Source organism: Dipodomys spectabilis, unplaced genomic scaffold (assembly GCF_019054845.1).
Source record: "Dipodomys spectabilis isolate Male_0828 unplaced genomic scaffold, ASM1905484v1 ptg000092l, whole genome shotgun sequence".
Classification (NCBI taxonomy): Eukaryota; Metazoa; Chordata; class Mammalia; order Rodentia; family Heteromyidae; genus Dipodomys; species Dipodomys spectabilis.
The window spans coordinates 390,810-403,999 of NW_024870769.1; the positions used below are offsets into that span (position 1 = coordinate 390,810).

The window sequence follows — 13,190 nt, forward strand, 5'->3', positions numbered from 1 at the left end:
TCTTTGCAGTAGACCTGGCTCCCATTGCAAGTGAGGTCGGAGTAATGTAGAGGCAGGGTGACCAGCTCTGGCTTTCCGAGGACCTTCTAGGTTCAGCCTTAGCACTGAAAGTCCCATATTCTATGAAATGCCATAGTTCTGGGCAATCTGGATTATTGGTCATCCGATGTGGAGGGAAGGATAGTGCTAGTGCTATAGTAGTGGACAAGGAAGAAAGAGCTAGACCTGGCAGTTTTCAAGAAGCAGAGACTGGATTTTTAAAGTGTGAATAAGAAAGGAAGTGGCTTTCCTACAACCCCATGTGTCTGTGTCAGCTCTCATCTGCCAGGGATGTGGCTAAGTTTGGAATGTGGAAGAGTGGTTTTTGTTTTTAAACTAAGTATTAAACTGAGTTGTAGTGGCTCATGCCTATAGTCCCAACTATTTGTGAGGCAGAGATCAGGAGGATCATGGTTCAAAGCCAGCCCACACAAGAAGGTAATGAGGTCTCAAACAAGCCAGATGTGACCTGGGCACGTTTGTTATTCAGGGCCAGTATGGGCACAGAGTTTCTCAACCAATAAAAAGCTGAATGCAAGCCAGGCGCTAGTGGTTCATGCCTGAAATCCTGGCTACTCAGGAGACTAAGATCTGAGGATCACAGTTCGAAGCCAGCCTGGGTAGGAAAGTCTGTGAGCCTTATCTCCAATAAACCGCTCAGGAAAAGCCAGAAGTGGTGCTGTGGCTCAAGTGGTAGAGCACTAACCTTGAGCAAAAGAAGCTCTGGGATATCACCCAAGTCCTGAGTTCAAGCCCCACAACTGGCACACACACCAAAAAAAAAAAAAAAAAAAAGATAAGAAAAGCTGAATGCAGTGGTACATGTCTGTCATCCCAGCTATGTGAGACACATAGAAAAGCATAAATGGGAAGATTTCTGTCCATGTCAGATCAGGCAAAAAGCAAAATTGTATTCGAAAAACAATGAAAACAAAAAGGGGCTGGTAGAACATCTGCCCAGCTAGTACAAGGCCCAAGTTCAAACTACAGTATTGACCAAAAAACAAACAAGAAAACCAACACAACAACAAAACTGGGATCAGAGGGAGGAGGGAAGCCAGCAAGATAATAGAGAAATAAAGGTGAGATATTTTTTACATGATAAATATGAATGATAGCACTATGCAAAAGAATATTTTTGCCAAGAAGCCTAGATTAAATTAGTGGTAAAACAAGGTCAAATCTGGAAGCAGCTGGGAATTATGTTCCGTGAACAGGATACTTCAGGAAGAGAAAACAAAGGAGCGGCTATCTGATTATGTGATTCTGGTGATTTCAACCAAATTCTAATAAATGAGCAATGAGATTGTTTTTAAAAGTGAGTTGTGTGGGTGAAAGAGGTAAGAAAGATGTTGATGGACAAGGAAGGCTTTGAGACAAAAGTGTAGCCGCGTTTGATGCCGTTGGTTCTGGGAACCATTAACATACACATTGTATAAACTCTCTCTTCCTTTGCTTCCTTACATCCTGCTCAGGTCACAGTTTCAATCAGTGAAGCCACAACCTTGGCAGATCTGCTGGCATTGCAGTTACACCGCGTGGAAGATGATGTTCGCAATATGGTGGACAAAGCGGTGAAGGAGCTGGGGACTGAGAAGGTAGTGTCCACAGGTGTGGCCTTCTCTAGGGTGCCTAGTGACACAGAAACCATGATGAGAGAAGGTTTTGGTGCCCTTGAATGCAGAGACACCTTCTAGTTTCTTCTCTGCTGCGAGGTTGCTAGTGTCTTGGGGTGGGAGGGAATAAAATCATTCCATGGTAAGTGTTCAGACAGGAGAGTTGGCCCGCTGATGAGAGCAGAAAACTCTTCTTTAGAGGGTGGCAAGAACACTCTGAGGGATTTAGTCATGGTGACTCATTTAGGCCTTCAGGGCAGGTGATATCCTATTTTACAAATGAGAAAACTATGGTATAGAGACGTAATGAAGTTATCCAGGTTCACGTAAGGGCCTGAGACCCGCATTCACACATCAGGGTATCTTACTGCCTGTGACCTGTCTCACCCTGGTTAATTGTTAAATATAACATCATTTTTTGAGTCATACCCACTCTTACAGTCTGCTTGGGGCAAGGATATAAAACTCACAACAAAAGTTTGTGTCAATCTGATGCTTGTCCGCTTGATGGAATTCATTCTCCCAACCTTATCAGCATGAATATTGGGAAGAAAACTATGAGGCTGGTAATATTTAATGTGACTATGTGTTTTTTGATGTTCTTTGAAAATGTTTCTCCTCATTATCATGCCCAAATTAAACTTTGGTGCACATAAAGTAATCAATACTTTTGATCACTAGGTTATTACTGAAGTCAGCCAGACCTGGGCGACCATGGAGTTTTCTTACGAAGTTCACTATCGAACAGGCATTCCACTACTGAAGTTCAATGAACAACTTTTTGAAATTCTAGAGCATAACCAAGTAAGATGGATGGCTTTATTATTGATTTTTAATTTAAATGTATGACATCCATTATTTCCAAGTTCCGATACTCAATATCCACCCATTCACAAATACATGCATACATACATTCATTAGCATCTACTTTATGGCAGGCTCCAAATATAGGACTGCTTGGGCTCCAAAGGTCTGAGGCCTTGTTCTAAAGGAACGTGTACCCAAGAAAGGAGACAAAGAGTTCAGGCATTTCAGAAGAACCAGAGGCTTTCTGACTGGGTGGAGAATGAAAAATCAGGGAGGTCCTTGCCAAGATGGTGATGCTGGTAGATGCGTGCTCATGCTGGTCTTCAGCAGCAGCAACACAAGGCAGTCAGGAAACGATGTTTAGACAATGGGACAGCATCAGCAGTTCTTGGAATGCCAGTTAGTATCCTCCATTCAAAGGTAATTTTAAGAGTTCAGATCCCTTACAATATAGATTTTTAAAAAAATTTTTATTGTAAAGATACTATACAGAGGGTTACAGTTACATGAGCAAGGTAATGAGTACACTTCCTATTGAACATTGTTACCCCCTCCATTATTTTCCCCCTACCATCCCTTCCCTCCCTACCTTCCCCGAGGTCTTTTTTTAATTGTGATTAAGTGATTACATAATTTCCAAAATTTCACAGTATTGTGGAATAATGATGCTCATTTAAAGTCACAAGTTCATTCTAACTTTCCTGGAGCAAATTGTCTACCATAGTCTATAACATATAACGGTGTACACATATATACCTTACATGTGATCAGCAGCATGGGGATATTTAGTAGTGGTTCAACCAGATGAGTGGGAGTTCTTTGTTTCTTAAGTCCTGTTAATTTTGTCGTATCACCTAACATTTTGGATTTAGCATCCACTTATGAGGGAGACCATGTACCGTTTGTCTCTTTGCTCTTGGCTTACCTCGCTCAACATGATTCCTTCTAGCTCCATCCATTTCCCTGCAAATGCCATTATTTTGTCATTTCTAAAGGCTGCATAACAATATAGATTTTTTTTTTTATTTATATACTTTTATTGTAAAGGCAGTGTATGTAAGGCAATCACAACTACATAAGTCAGATATTGAGTACAATATAGATTTTTTAAAAAACTGGAATAATGGAAAATAAGACTGGAGAGCACAATCTGAATACAATGGAGTCTTGGATTCCAAGATTGTAAAGGTTGGTGTCTTAGATATGAGACCTAAGAAAGGTAGAAGAGGCTGTTTGGAGAACTATAGTTATGATTAGACACAAAGAACTTAGGAAGAGAATCTGGAAGAGAGAGGATGTTATAGTGTTGGGTGTATTCAGCTTGAGGGATATTTATATAAAGTTGGAAAATTAGCCCAGAGCCCAGCTCTGTAGCTGAAAAGGTCACTGTTAGTATCTAGAGAACCAATGAGCTAGTTACAGATAAATAAAATAAACCAGCTAAGCACAGAGCTTGGAAACATTTCAAAAAAGAGAAGTCAGAAAAAGGCAAAGAGAAGAGAAGAGAAGTAAAAAGAGTGAGGGGGAAAGAAGCAAGAAGGGAGAAAGGGTAGAGAAGAGATCAGAGATTAATAGAAACAGGACATTGTAATATCCCATTAGGGGTAGGGTTTTTTTCCCCCAAAGAAGAGTCATATATGTTAAATCCACAGAGTGTAGAAGAATGAAGAGAGGCCAGTGACTCAGAAATTTCAATGTCAGGTTGATGAGAATTGCTAAGAGACCAGAGGGTGTGGATGTAAGCCTTGGGTAAAGAGAGTTGCACAGCTTAGGAAGTAGTCAACCAAAAAGAAAGAAGCATAATTTTGAGGGCCTAACACTGGAGAGAAATTTGTCTTTGGAAATTAACACATACACACACAGGCACATGCATACTCATACAAACCCCTTGTGATAATGAACAGCTAGGGACCAAGGGAAGAATGATAGAAGAAAGAGCCAGTTGGTGTTCCTAAAGCTGCACCTCACCCACGATAGCTCTTGTCTGCAAGGAGAAGATAGCTCTTTCCTACTAGAAGGCGAGTCTAGCAGAAGACCCAGGAAACCCAGCTGCTTGTATTTGTCTTGTTTCCAATGGGAGAAATGTTCATATGAGTATTTATTACTATGGATTTACTCATTCAATCACTCAGCAGGAATTTATGGAGAACTTGATCTGGCTATCTAAGAATTGAGAAATAAGCAGGCTAATTGTGAGACCTCCCTCATGGTGCTGGCAGGCTATCAGTCTGCCAGCTAAAGATTCTGGCCTTTGGCCTTTCCTTTAGGTTCAGCTGCAGACTCTTCTTCAAAGCAAGTATGTTGAATATTTCATCGAGCAAGTCTTAAGCTGGCAAAATAAGTTAAACATAGCCGACTCGGTTATCTTTACTTGGATGGAAGTCCAGCGAACTTGGTCCCACCTGGAAAGCATTTTTTTTTGTTCAGAAGATATTCGAATCCAGCTTGTAGAAGATGCCAGAAGATTCGATGGAGTAGATGCTGAATTTAAGGTTGGTTAGAGTCAGACTGTATTGTATTTCAGAAAACTTTTCAGAATAATGTGAATTATTGCTTCAGTGTATTGTATTTGTAAAGAAAGGATATAATTCTTACATTTCAGTATGCAGAGGGTCAGGAAAAGTGTGGGGTTTTTGTTCCTATAAATGGCCTGGTATCAGTATTTAAGGCTTTTCAGGTCATGCTGCTTCTGTAACAACCATCCAATGACATGTAAAGAGATGCAGAGACCACATAAACGTATCAGTATAATTGTGTACCAACAAAACTTTCTTTCTACATACTGAAACTTGAATTTCACACACTTTTCATTTGTCCCAAAATGTGTGCTACTTTTTATAGCTTTAAACCATTTTAAAATTTGCAAAAACATACAACAGTAGGCCATATATGTCACACAGCTATCACTTTCTGACTCCTGCAGTAAGGAGGGTCAATAGATTCTTCTTTATAAGTAACAGACAGAAATAGGTAGCAAATAATACTATTAGTCTTGTTTTTTCTTTTCCATGAAACCTACAAAGAATGTATGGAGATTGTGTATGTATGTAATAGTGATAAATGATTTGAAAAACTTCTAGCAAAGAATATTAGCTATAACTTTCACAGAATAGAAATTAGATTTTTTTTTCTACCTAAAGTAGGATTCTTTTTGACAAGGAAAGAGGCAATCACTTAAAACGCTGATATGGTCTCTAAAACTCTGGACTTCCACTTCGTATTTCCCTCTCTTCCTCTAACTTTCCTCCTTCCTTTTCCTTTCCTTATTAATATATTTTTTATTTAGTTTAGAAGAGAAAATTATGTGACCCAGAATGGTGGCAATGCCTGTAACATTTTTATAAAATGGCATGATTATTTAATTTATTTTTAATCTTCATCTAAAAATATAAAGGCAAAACAAAATTATGTTTACCTAAAAGTATAAAAAGGCATGTCTAGAGTCTTCTTAACCTTGTCCAGTAGAACATAATAGAAGAAATAGAAGAAATGTCTAGAGAACATTTTATACTTTTATAAAAGAAATCTCTAAGGTCCATGTTAATGCTTTTACACAGGAGTTAATGTTCAAGACAGCCAAAATAAAAAATGTTTTAGAAGCAACATGCAGACCTCATCTTTATGAGAAACTTAAAGATTTACTGTACAGGTAAGAACAAGTCTATATAAAGTGATCAATTTTTGATAATTTTGTAAAATTATGCATACCAAATACATAATGATATTATAGGTTCAATGTTTACTAAATTGTTTCATAAATTTGCTTATAGTTGTCTAGTTGTCTTATGCATATTGATGTATATATATATATATAATTTAGATTCAAACGTATTTCTGTTTCCTGAAAGACTGTTATAATTATGAAAATATAGCATTCTTGTTATATTAAGAGAATTAATGAAAAAAATTAATGCAACTGATCAATTTTTTCATTGCACTATTCTGCAGCTATTGATTGAGCACCTACTTTATGTCAGAAAATGCGATTATCCTCATTTGCTTACAGCTCTTCAGTTTATATATATTTTCCTTTTATTAGAAACTACCCTTAGAGAACATATTTTCACTTTTGAAATCTTTGTCCTAAGTAAGCACTATTTGTAAAGTAATTTTCACATACAATTGGACCACATTGGTCACAAAATGGGCAGTTTAGGATGGGTGTGGGGATATATGCCTATAATCCCAGCTACTTAACATGTAGAAACAGGGGAATCACAGTTTCAGGACTGTTCTGGCAAAGTTAGTAGGACACCCTCTTTGTAGAACACCCTATCTGAAAAACAAAAGCAAAAGAACTGGGTGAGTGGCTCAAGTGGTAGAATACTTACTTAGCATGTGGCAGGCCTAGAGTCTAATCACACATTCCCCTCTCCCCCCCAAAATAATAGCTACAAAAATAAAATGGATAGACATGCTACTAAAATGAGAGGTTTGTCTACAAAATTTAGCGATTCATGTTTAGATAATATTGGTATTTCTACAGCTCTGAGTTGTTTTTGTTTGGCTAAGAATAATAAATCAGAAGTGCTCGGGAGCCGGCCACTGGTGGCTCACTCCTCTACTCAGGAGACTGAGATCTGAGGATTGCAGTTCAAAGCCAGCCCAGGTAGGAAAGTCCATTAGACTCTTATCTCTGATTAGCCACCAGAAAGCCAGCAGTGGTGCTGTAGCTCAAAGTGATAGAGTGGTAGCCTTGAGCAAAAAGAACCTAGAGATAGTGCCTAGGCCTTGAGTTCAGGCCCCATGACAGACCCCTCCCCCACAAATACTTCTGAGCTTAATGGGATCTCTGAATTCCTGAGAGGATGAAATTCACTTGTGTTTCCTAGGTACTCACTGAAGAGGTAGAGCCTCGGCTACTTACGTTTTGTGCTTGGGTTAAGCAATACCATACCTTATATTCATTTAAAAAAAAGCAGCAGTAGGTGACATATTAACCCAGGTGTATGTGTGTGTGTGTGTGTGCGTACATGCACATGTGTATATGTGTGTGTGTACGTATACATACACATATGTGTACACATGTGTCTCTCTATACTTAGCCTGACTCTGAAATTAGGATGATGATGTTAGAAAAGAGTGAGGGAGACTCCTGTCTAGGGATGAGCTCATGGTAATGAAAGGACACAGATTGGGAGCGGGAATTGTTCCTTGTGTCCATCACTGAATGGCCGAGATTTGCTTACAGAGCTTTCTGTCCACCTAGGCTTTCGCTTTGTGAAAGGGCTCTCACAGAATACCTGGAGACCAAGCGTGTAGCTTTCCCTCGCTTCTACTTTATCTCCTCCATGGACTTACTCGACATTCTCTCCAAGGGAGCTCAGCCTAAGCAGGTAATGTTTTTTGGAGGTCTTGTCTGTGTTAGCTAAGGAACGTCCCAGTTTCTCTGTCATTATCAGATGCCATCTGTCAGGTCACATGTGCCAAGAACTAGAAAATCTGCATTCAAGATTCTTAATTCTGCCACCTAGGGATGTCAGGGGCCCAGCTAAAGGGAGGAGGAGGAAGAGGAGAAAGAGCAGCCTCCAGCTTAGTGGAGGGGTGGGCTAGGAAAGAAGTCAATAAGAACATATACTGCCTGCAAGCTCCCCAGTATTTGTTGTCAGGCCTGGGGCATCCATCCTTGGCTGGCTGGCTGGCTGGCTGGCAGGCAGCCTTCCCAGGGGAAAGTGGGTCACGACTAGTACATTCTTATTATCTCTCAGCCCAGGGAAACCTTCAGAATGATTGTTGGCCTGGTCCTCAGTACTGTCAGAGTTGGACCTGTATGATTTCAGACTCATCCTCCAACTTTCTCGTTCCCCTCATTTGTACAAAAATAAGGCACTGTCTGCTTCCTGGTTCCCATAACAATATTTAAAGCAAGGAAAAGAAGATGCCTTTTGTAATCTGACAGCTCATATCAGGGACTTGAGCCAGGCCTCCCATCTGGCATTTTGATGATTAATTGAAGACAGAATCTCCTGGGCTTTTCTGCCCAGGTTGATTTCAAATAGCCATCCTCTAATCTCAGCCTCCTCAGTAGCTAAGATCGCAATATGAGCTGCCAAACCCAGGCTTTCTAGTAGGTTTATTCATTTTTTAAATAATCTGTTTCTCATCACACTACAGCTTCTTGAATTGTGCTTTTCTTTTTTTTAATTTTTATTTTTTTATTGTGAAAATACTGTACAGAGGGGTTGCAATTACATGGGCAAGATAATGAGTACATTTCTTATCAAGCATTGTAGCCTCCTCCTTTGTTTCCCCTTCCCATTCCTTCCCATCCTCCCCCCTGACCCCCCACCCAATCTTATCCTGATTTTATCCCATGCTTATCCTGTTTTTTTCTGGTTTACTTTTTAACTTTTAGTCTGAATTCAGTTGAATAGCCATTCTTGTTGCTTATGAAATCTTGCGGTTAGTAAATAAGTATTGATCAGGTTTGGCCACTTGTGCTGGGTTTCCAGAAAGGTGCTGTGTTACACATTCATGTTCATCCCTGGATCACCTTGCAAATAAAATCCCTCTGTTCCCTCTGTTCAGATAGAGAAGGAGCTGCCATATCCATCCCCCACATACTTATGGAAAACATAATTAGGTGCTTAAAAATAGTCACACAGGACAGTCATAACACATCCTCTCCCTACCCTCACCCCAGACACTTTCAGTTCAAGAGGGTAAGCAGGTCAACATGAGTAGGATGTTCAGCTGTGTCTCACCAAACCCTGGAGGGAGCAAGCTGCCCTAACCATGTCATGATGTCACGTGATATATTGATGATGTCACATTTCCTTACATCTTTTTGTTCTTCAAGTCCTCGTGTGATGCCAGTAAAACAGATCACTTGATGTTGTTATTGCCAGCTGCCTTCACCTTCCTTTCCAACGAGGAGACGATGCTTCATGCATGGTTCAGTCAGACATGTTGGTTCCAGGGTGTGCCTCTTTGCCGCAGACTGTTGTTTTCAGACTCTGATTATCTAACTTTGATCCCTTTAATTCTTTTTTTTTCACATCACAACTTCCATGTTTCCCTGAACAAGTGTTGTTTCTGCTGTTATCCCTGTGACTTATTGCAGTAGTCCCCCACCTGTGTCATTCATAGCCCTGTTGTCCTCCTTTAAATCCCCGAATTCCAGATGTGTTCCTCAGTGCCAGAACTAGGATCCCTCCTCAGGGAACCAGACTGTTTTAAGTCATTGTGGAATTAAACTGTAAATCACAGCATGGTGATCTCCAGCATTACTTTGAGTGGCACTGGTAAATGCCAGCAGCAGGCTGTCTATACCAGACAAACCAAAGGAGGAGACGTCTGCTCACCAGCTAATGGGGTCAGGACACTCGGCTTTAGGGTAGATGTAGTTTATAAGTCTCCTGATCCACCAGGTTAGATTAGATTTCTGATAAAAGTTCGCAGTTCTGAGAAGATTCGTATTACTTCGAATTGTACTTCAGATGTGAGTCCATTAAGAGATTTTTGATATGGTACTTAAACTGTGAATAGTTCAAATTCACATAAGGTGCATTCATCGTACAGTTATTGGTGTGTTATCATTTAAATGACCTAACAGGCTGTGTGATGTAAACAGCCATCCAAGAGTGATTTGAAGCAGGGATGAAGAAGGCAATAAAGACAATTTGTGGCACCTCCATGGTCAGCTTTGTCCCTGCTGATGAATCTGCAGAGACCCTGTGCACTGGAAATTCTGGGATTGTGGCTTGGTTAATGTGTTTTGCAGCACTGTAGGAAAGCCTGGCCCTGCTGTCATCCCTCACTCACTGTGCAATTTCAGAATCAATTTCAGACCACCAGACCAAGCCCCTTCCATCCATGCCCTGTGTGCTGACATTCTTGAATGTGTTCTACACAATGTGACCAACTGTGGCTTCTGGAATAACCATACAGTTTCCCCAGAAAAGGCAACCTCCCTTTGTGGGTAGATAACTCATCTTGACATCCTGAATAACCCTCAGTTCCTCATCCCTCCACCCCACCTTCTCCTTACCCACACTCCATTTAACAATGATGCTTCAAGAAAGAGTTTCTGCAGTTAATTGTGGAATTTGATCAGCCTGAACCTATCAGCCAGGGAGGTCTGATTGCATTGTGACCTCTATTCTGGGAGGACCACGTTCCCAGCTTAAGATTCTGGCTTAGAGTGTCACATGGTGCAGTTCAGAGAGTCTGACGGACTTTTTGTGATTATTAGCTGCCACCAAGCTGGGACAGAGTTAAGTTTTTTCATCATGCTTTTATATCTAGTCTGACTTCTTAAGGACTAGGATTTATCTGAAGGATGGTGGGTTTAACTTCAGTGGTAAAACTTTCTGGTAGTTGCTGTGAGAACAAAACCTAAGATGTACTAGCAGAATCCACAGATTTGAAGGTCATAGTTGTGTGCAACTACCATAGCTTATTTTTAAATTTAAAAAAAAATTTATTAAGGTGATGTACAGAGGGGTTACAGTTACGTAAGTAAAGTAGTGATTTTTTTTGTGTAACTTGTTACCTCTTCCTTCATTTTTCTCCCTCTTTCCTTCCTCCTCCCAAATCCCCACCAAGTTGTACAGATTCTTCCCAACATATTGTGAGTATCCCTGTCACACTGGTCCCCCTTTGTTCTTTGTCTCACCATTTTGTTGTTCACCTTCCCTTTCCTAGTTCAGATAAATGTATATACAATACCCAGGTACCAAATTGAACATAGTGACAATGGGAGATATACCAGAGGGTGGCGGGAAACACAAAAGAAAAAAGAAATCGTGTAGTACATTGAGAACAACAAAGAAAAGCATCTTGTGCCCATGTCTTGGAGTTCATTTTACTTAGTACCATCTTATATGGTAATATGTACATAGCTGTTGAGCTGTTCTGCTCATCTGCTAAGATTTTTCTAGATGGATACTCATTATAACAAATAAGGGAGATCATGGGATCTATGTTTCTTTGGGTCTGGCTTACTTAATACGATTTTTTCCAAGTCCTTCCTTACAAATGGGGTGGTATCATTCTTTCTGATAGAAGCAGGTGCTTGCCTTAAACTAGTGTTCTAACATAGGTTCTTACATGGTTCAGTATTAATAATGTTTGATTTTCTCCCCTGTTAAAAAATACCTATTCAGTGGGCTGGGAAGGTGACTCAGTGTAGAATGCCTGCCTTGCATGCATGAGGCCCTGGGTTCGATTCCTCAGCACCACATAAGCAAAAAAAGCCAGAAATGGCACTGTGGCTCAAGTGGTAGAGCGCTAGCCTTGAGCAGAAGAGCTGAGGGACAGCACCCAGGCCCAGAGTTCAGGCCCCACAACCGACAAAAAACAAAAAAACAAAAGAAAAAAAAAACCTATTCATCCTCATAGTCACACAGGATACTATTTCCTTCCTTTGTAAATAGTGAATGATGCTTTACTGGGTGTAAATATTACATAGATACTACATTTTGCTTATGCATACATACACAAACCTATTATTAGCTGGGTGCTGTGGTTTGTGCCTGTAATCCTAGTTATTCAGGGGGCTGAGACTTGAGGGATTGTAATTGGAAGCCAGCCAGGGCAGTCTGAATCTGCATCTCCAGTTAACCAGCTAAATCCCTGGCTAGAGTCATAGATCAAGTGGTAGAATGCCAGCCATGAGCAAAATGCTGAGAATATGAGAACCTGAATTGAAGTCCCAGCATCAATGTGAGTACATGTGCACATATACACACACATGTGATATCTACTGTGTTTTTTTAACTCGTATAGTGGTTCACGTCAGATGGAGTGCCCTCAGTCTACCCTTGTGTGCTCTTTCATGTTATCATGCATTATCTTAACACAGCTAAGAGCTTTGGGTAGTCAAGATACTTTTAGCTACCAAGACCTGATGAAACAGTCCTAATGTGAAAAATCTTTCTGTCCTAAAAGAGTTTGGCGATTTTCTCTCACATGATGAGATGCTTAGCTTCTCCATCATGGGGCCATGCTAGAGAAGGAGAGACTTCCATTGCTTCCATGTGATCTGCTGTATTTGTGCTTTTCTTGGCGAATAGCCATGGACACACATGTTCAGTGAACACTTAAAGTGTAACCACTGGGAACAGGCATTTCAATAGTTTTTTGTTGTTGGATTGTTTTGGGGTTTTTTTTGATGCTTGTACCAAACTCATAGCCTTGTGCTCTTATTTGTTTTTTTTTGCCCAAGGCTGCTACTCTGTCACTTGAACTTCAGCTCACTTCTGGATTTTTGATGATTCATTAAGATTGTAGCCAACACAGTGGCTCAAGCCTATAACCCTAGCCACTTGAAAGATGGCAATTGGAGGATTGTAGTTTGAGACCAGCCTGGGCATAAAAGTCTGGAAGATTCCATCTCAAACAGCTGGACATGGTAGCATATGCCTGTCATTCCCTGTGACACAGGGAAACAGAAGTAGGTGGATTACAGCTAAGGCCAGCTTGAGCTATAACAAAGCAAGACCATTCATTGAAAAGAAATAAGGCACTGGGTACTGGTGGCTCACACCTATCATCTTGGCAACTGAGAAGACTGAGATTTGAGGGTTGAAGTTTGAAGCCAGCCTGGAAAGGAAATCTGAAAGGCTCTGTCTCTAATTAGCAAAAATATCAGACTGGAGGTATAGCTCAAGTGGTATAACATTAGCTAAAAGCAAGAAAGCCAAGCACAACTGCAAGGCATGTGTTCAACTCCCGGTACCAGCTTAAAAATAAGCACATAAATAACAAAGGAAAAAAGGGTCCAGA

General features: G+C 40.4%; 1 protein-coding gene across 1 annotated transcript in view; it reads left to right on the forward strand.

Annotated features, from left to right (window-relative positions):
• The window catches only part of Dnah11 (dynein axonemal heavy chain 11), a 274,358-nt gene that overhangs the window by 63,361 nt on the left and 197,807 nt on the right, over positions 1–13,190 (forward strand). The window contains exons 23-27 of the mRNA XM_042685047.1: positions 1,515–1,637; positions 2,337–2,459; positions 4,730–4,954; positions 6,020–6,111; positions 7,672–7,798. Coding sequence (XP_042540981.1) covers positions 1,515–1,637; positions 2,337–2,459; positions 4,730–4,954; positions 6,020–6,111; positions 7,672–7,798 — 690 coding nt within the window. The remainder of the gene's footprint in view (positions 1–1,514; positions 1,638–2,336; positions 2,460–4,729; positions 4,955–6,019; positions 6,112–7,671; positions 7,799–13,190) is intronic.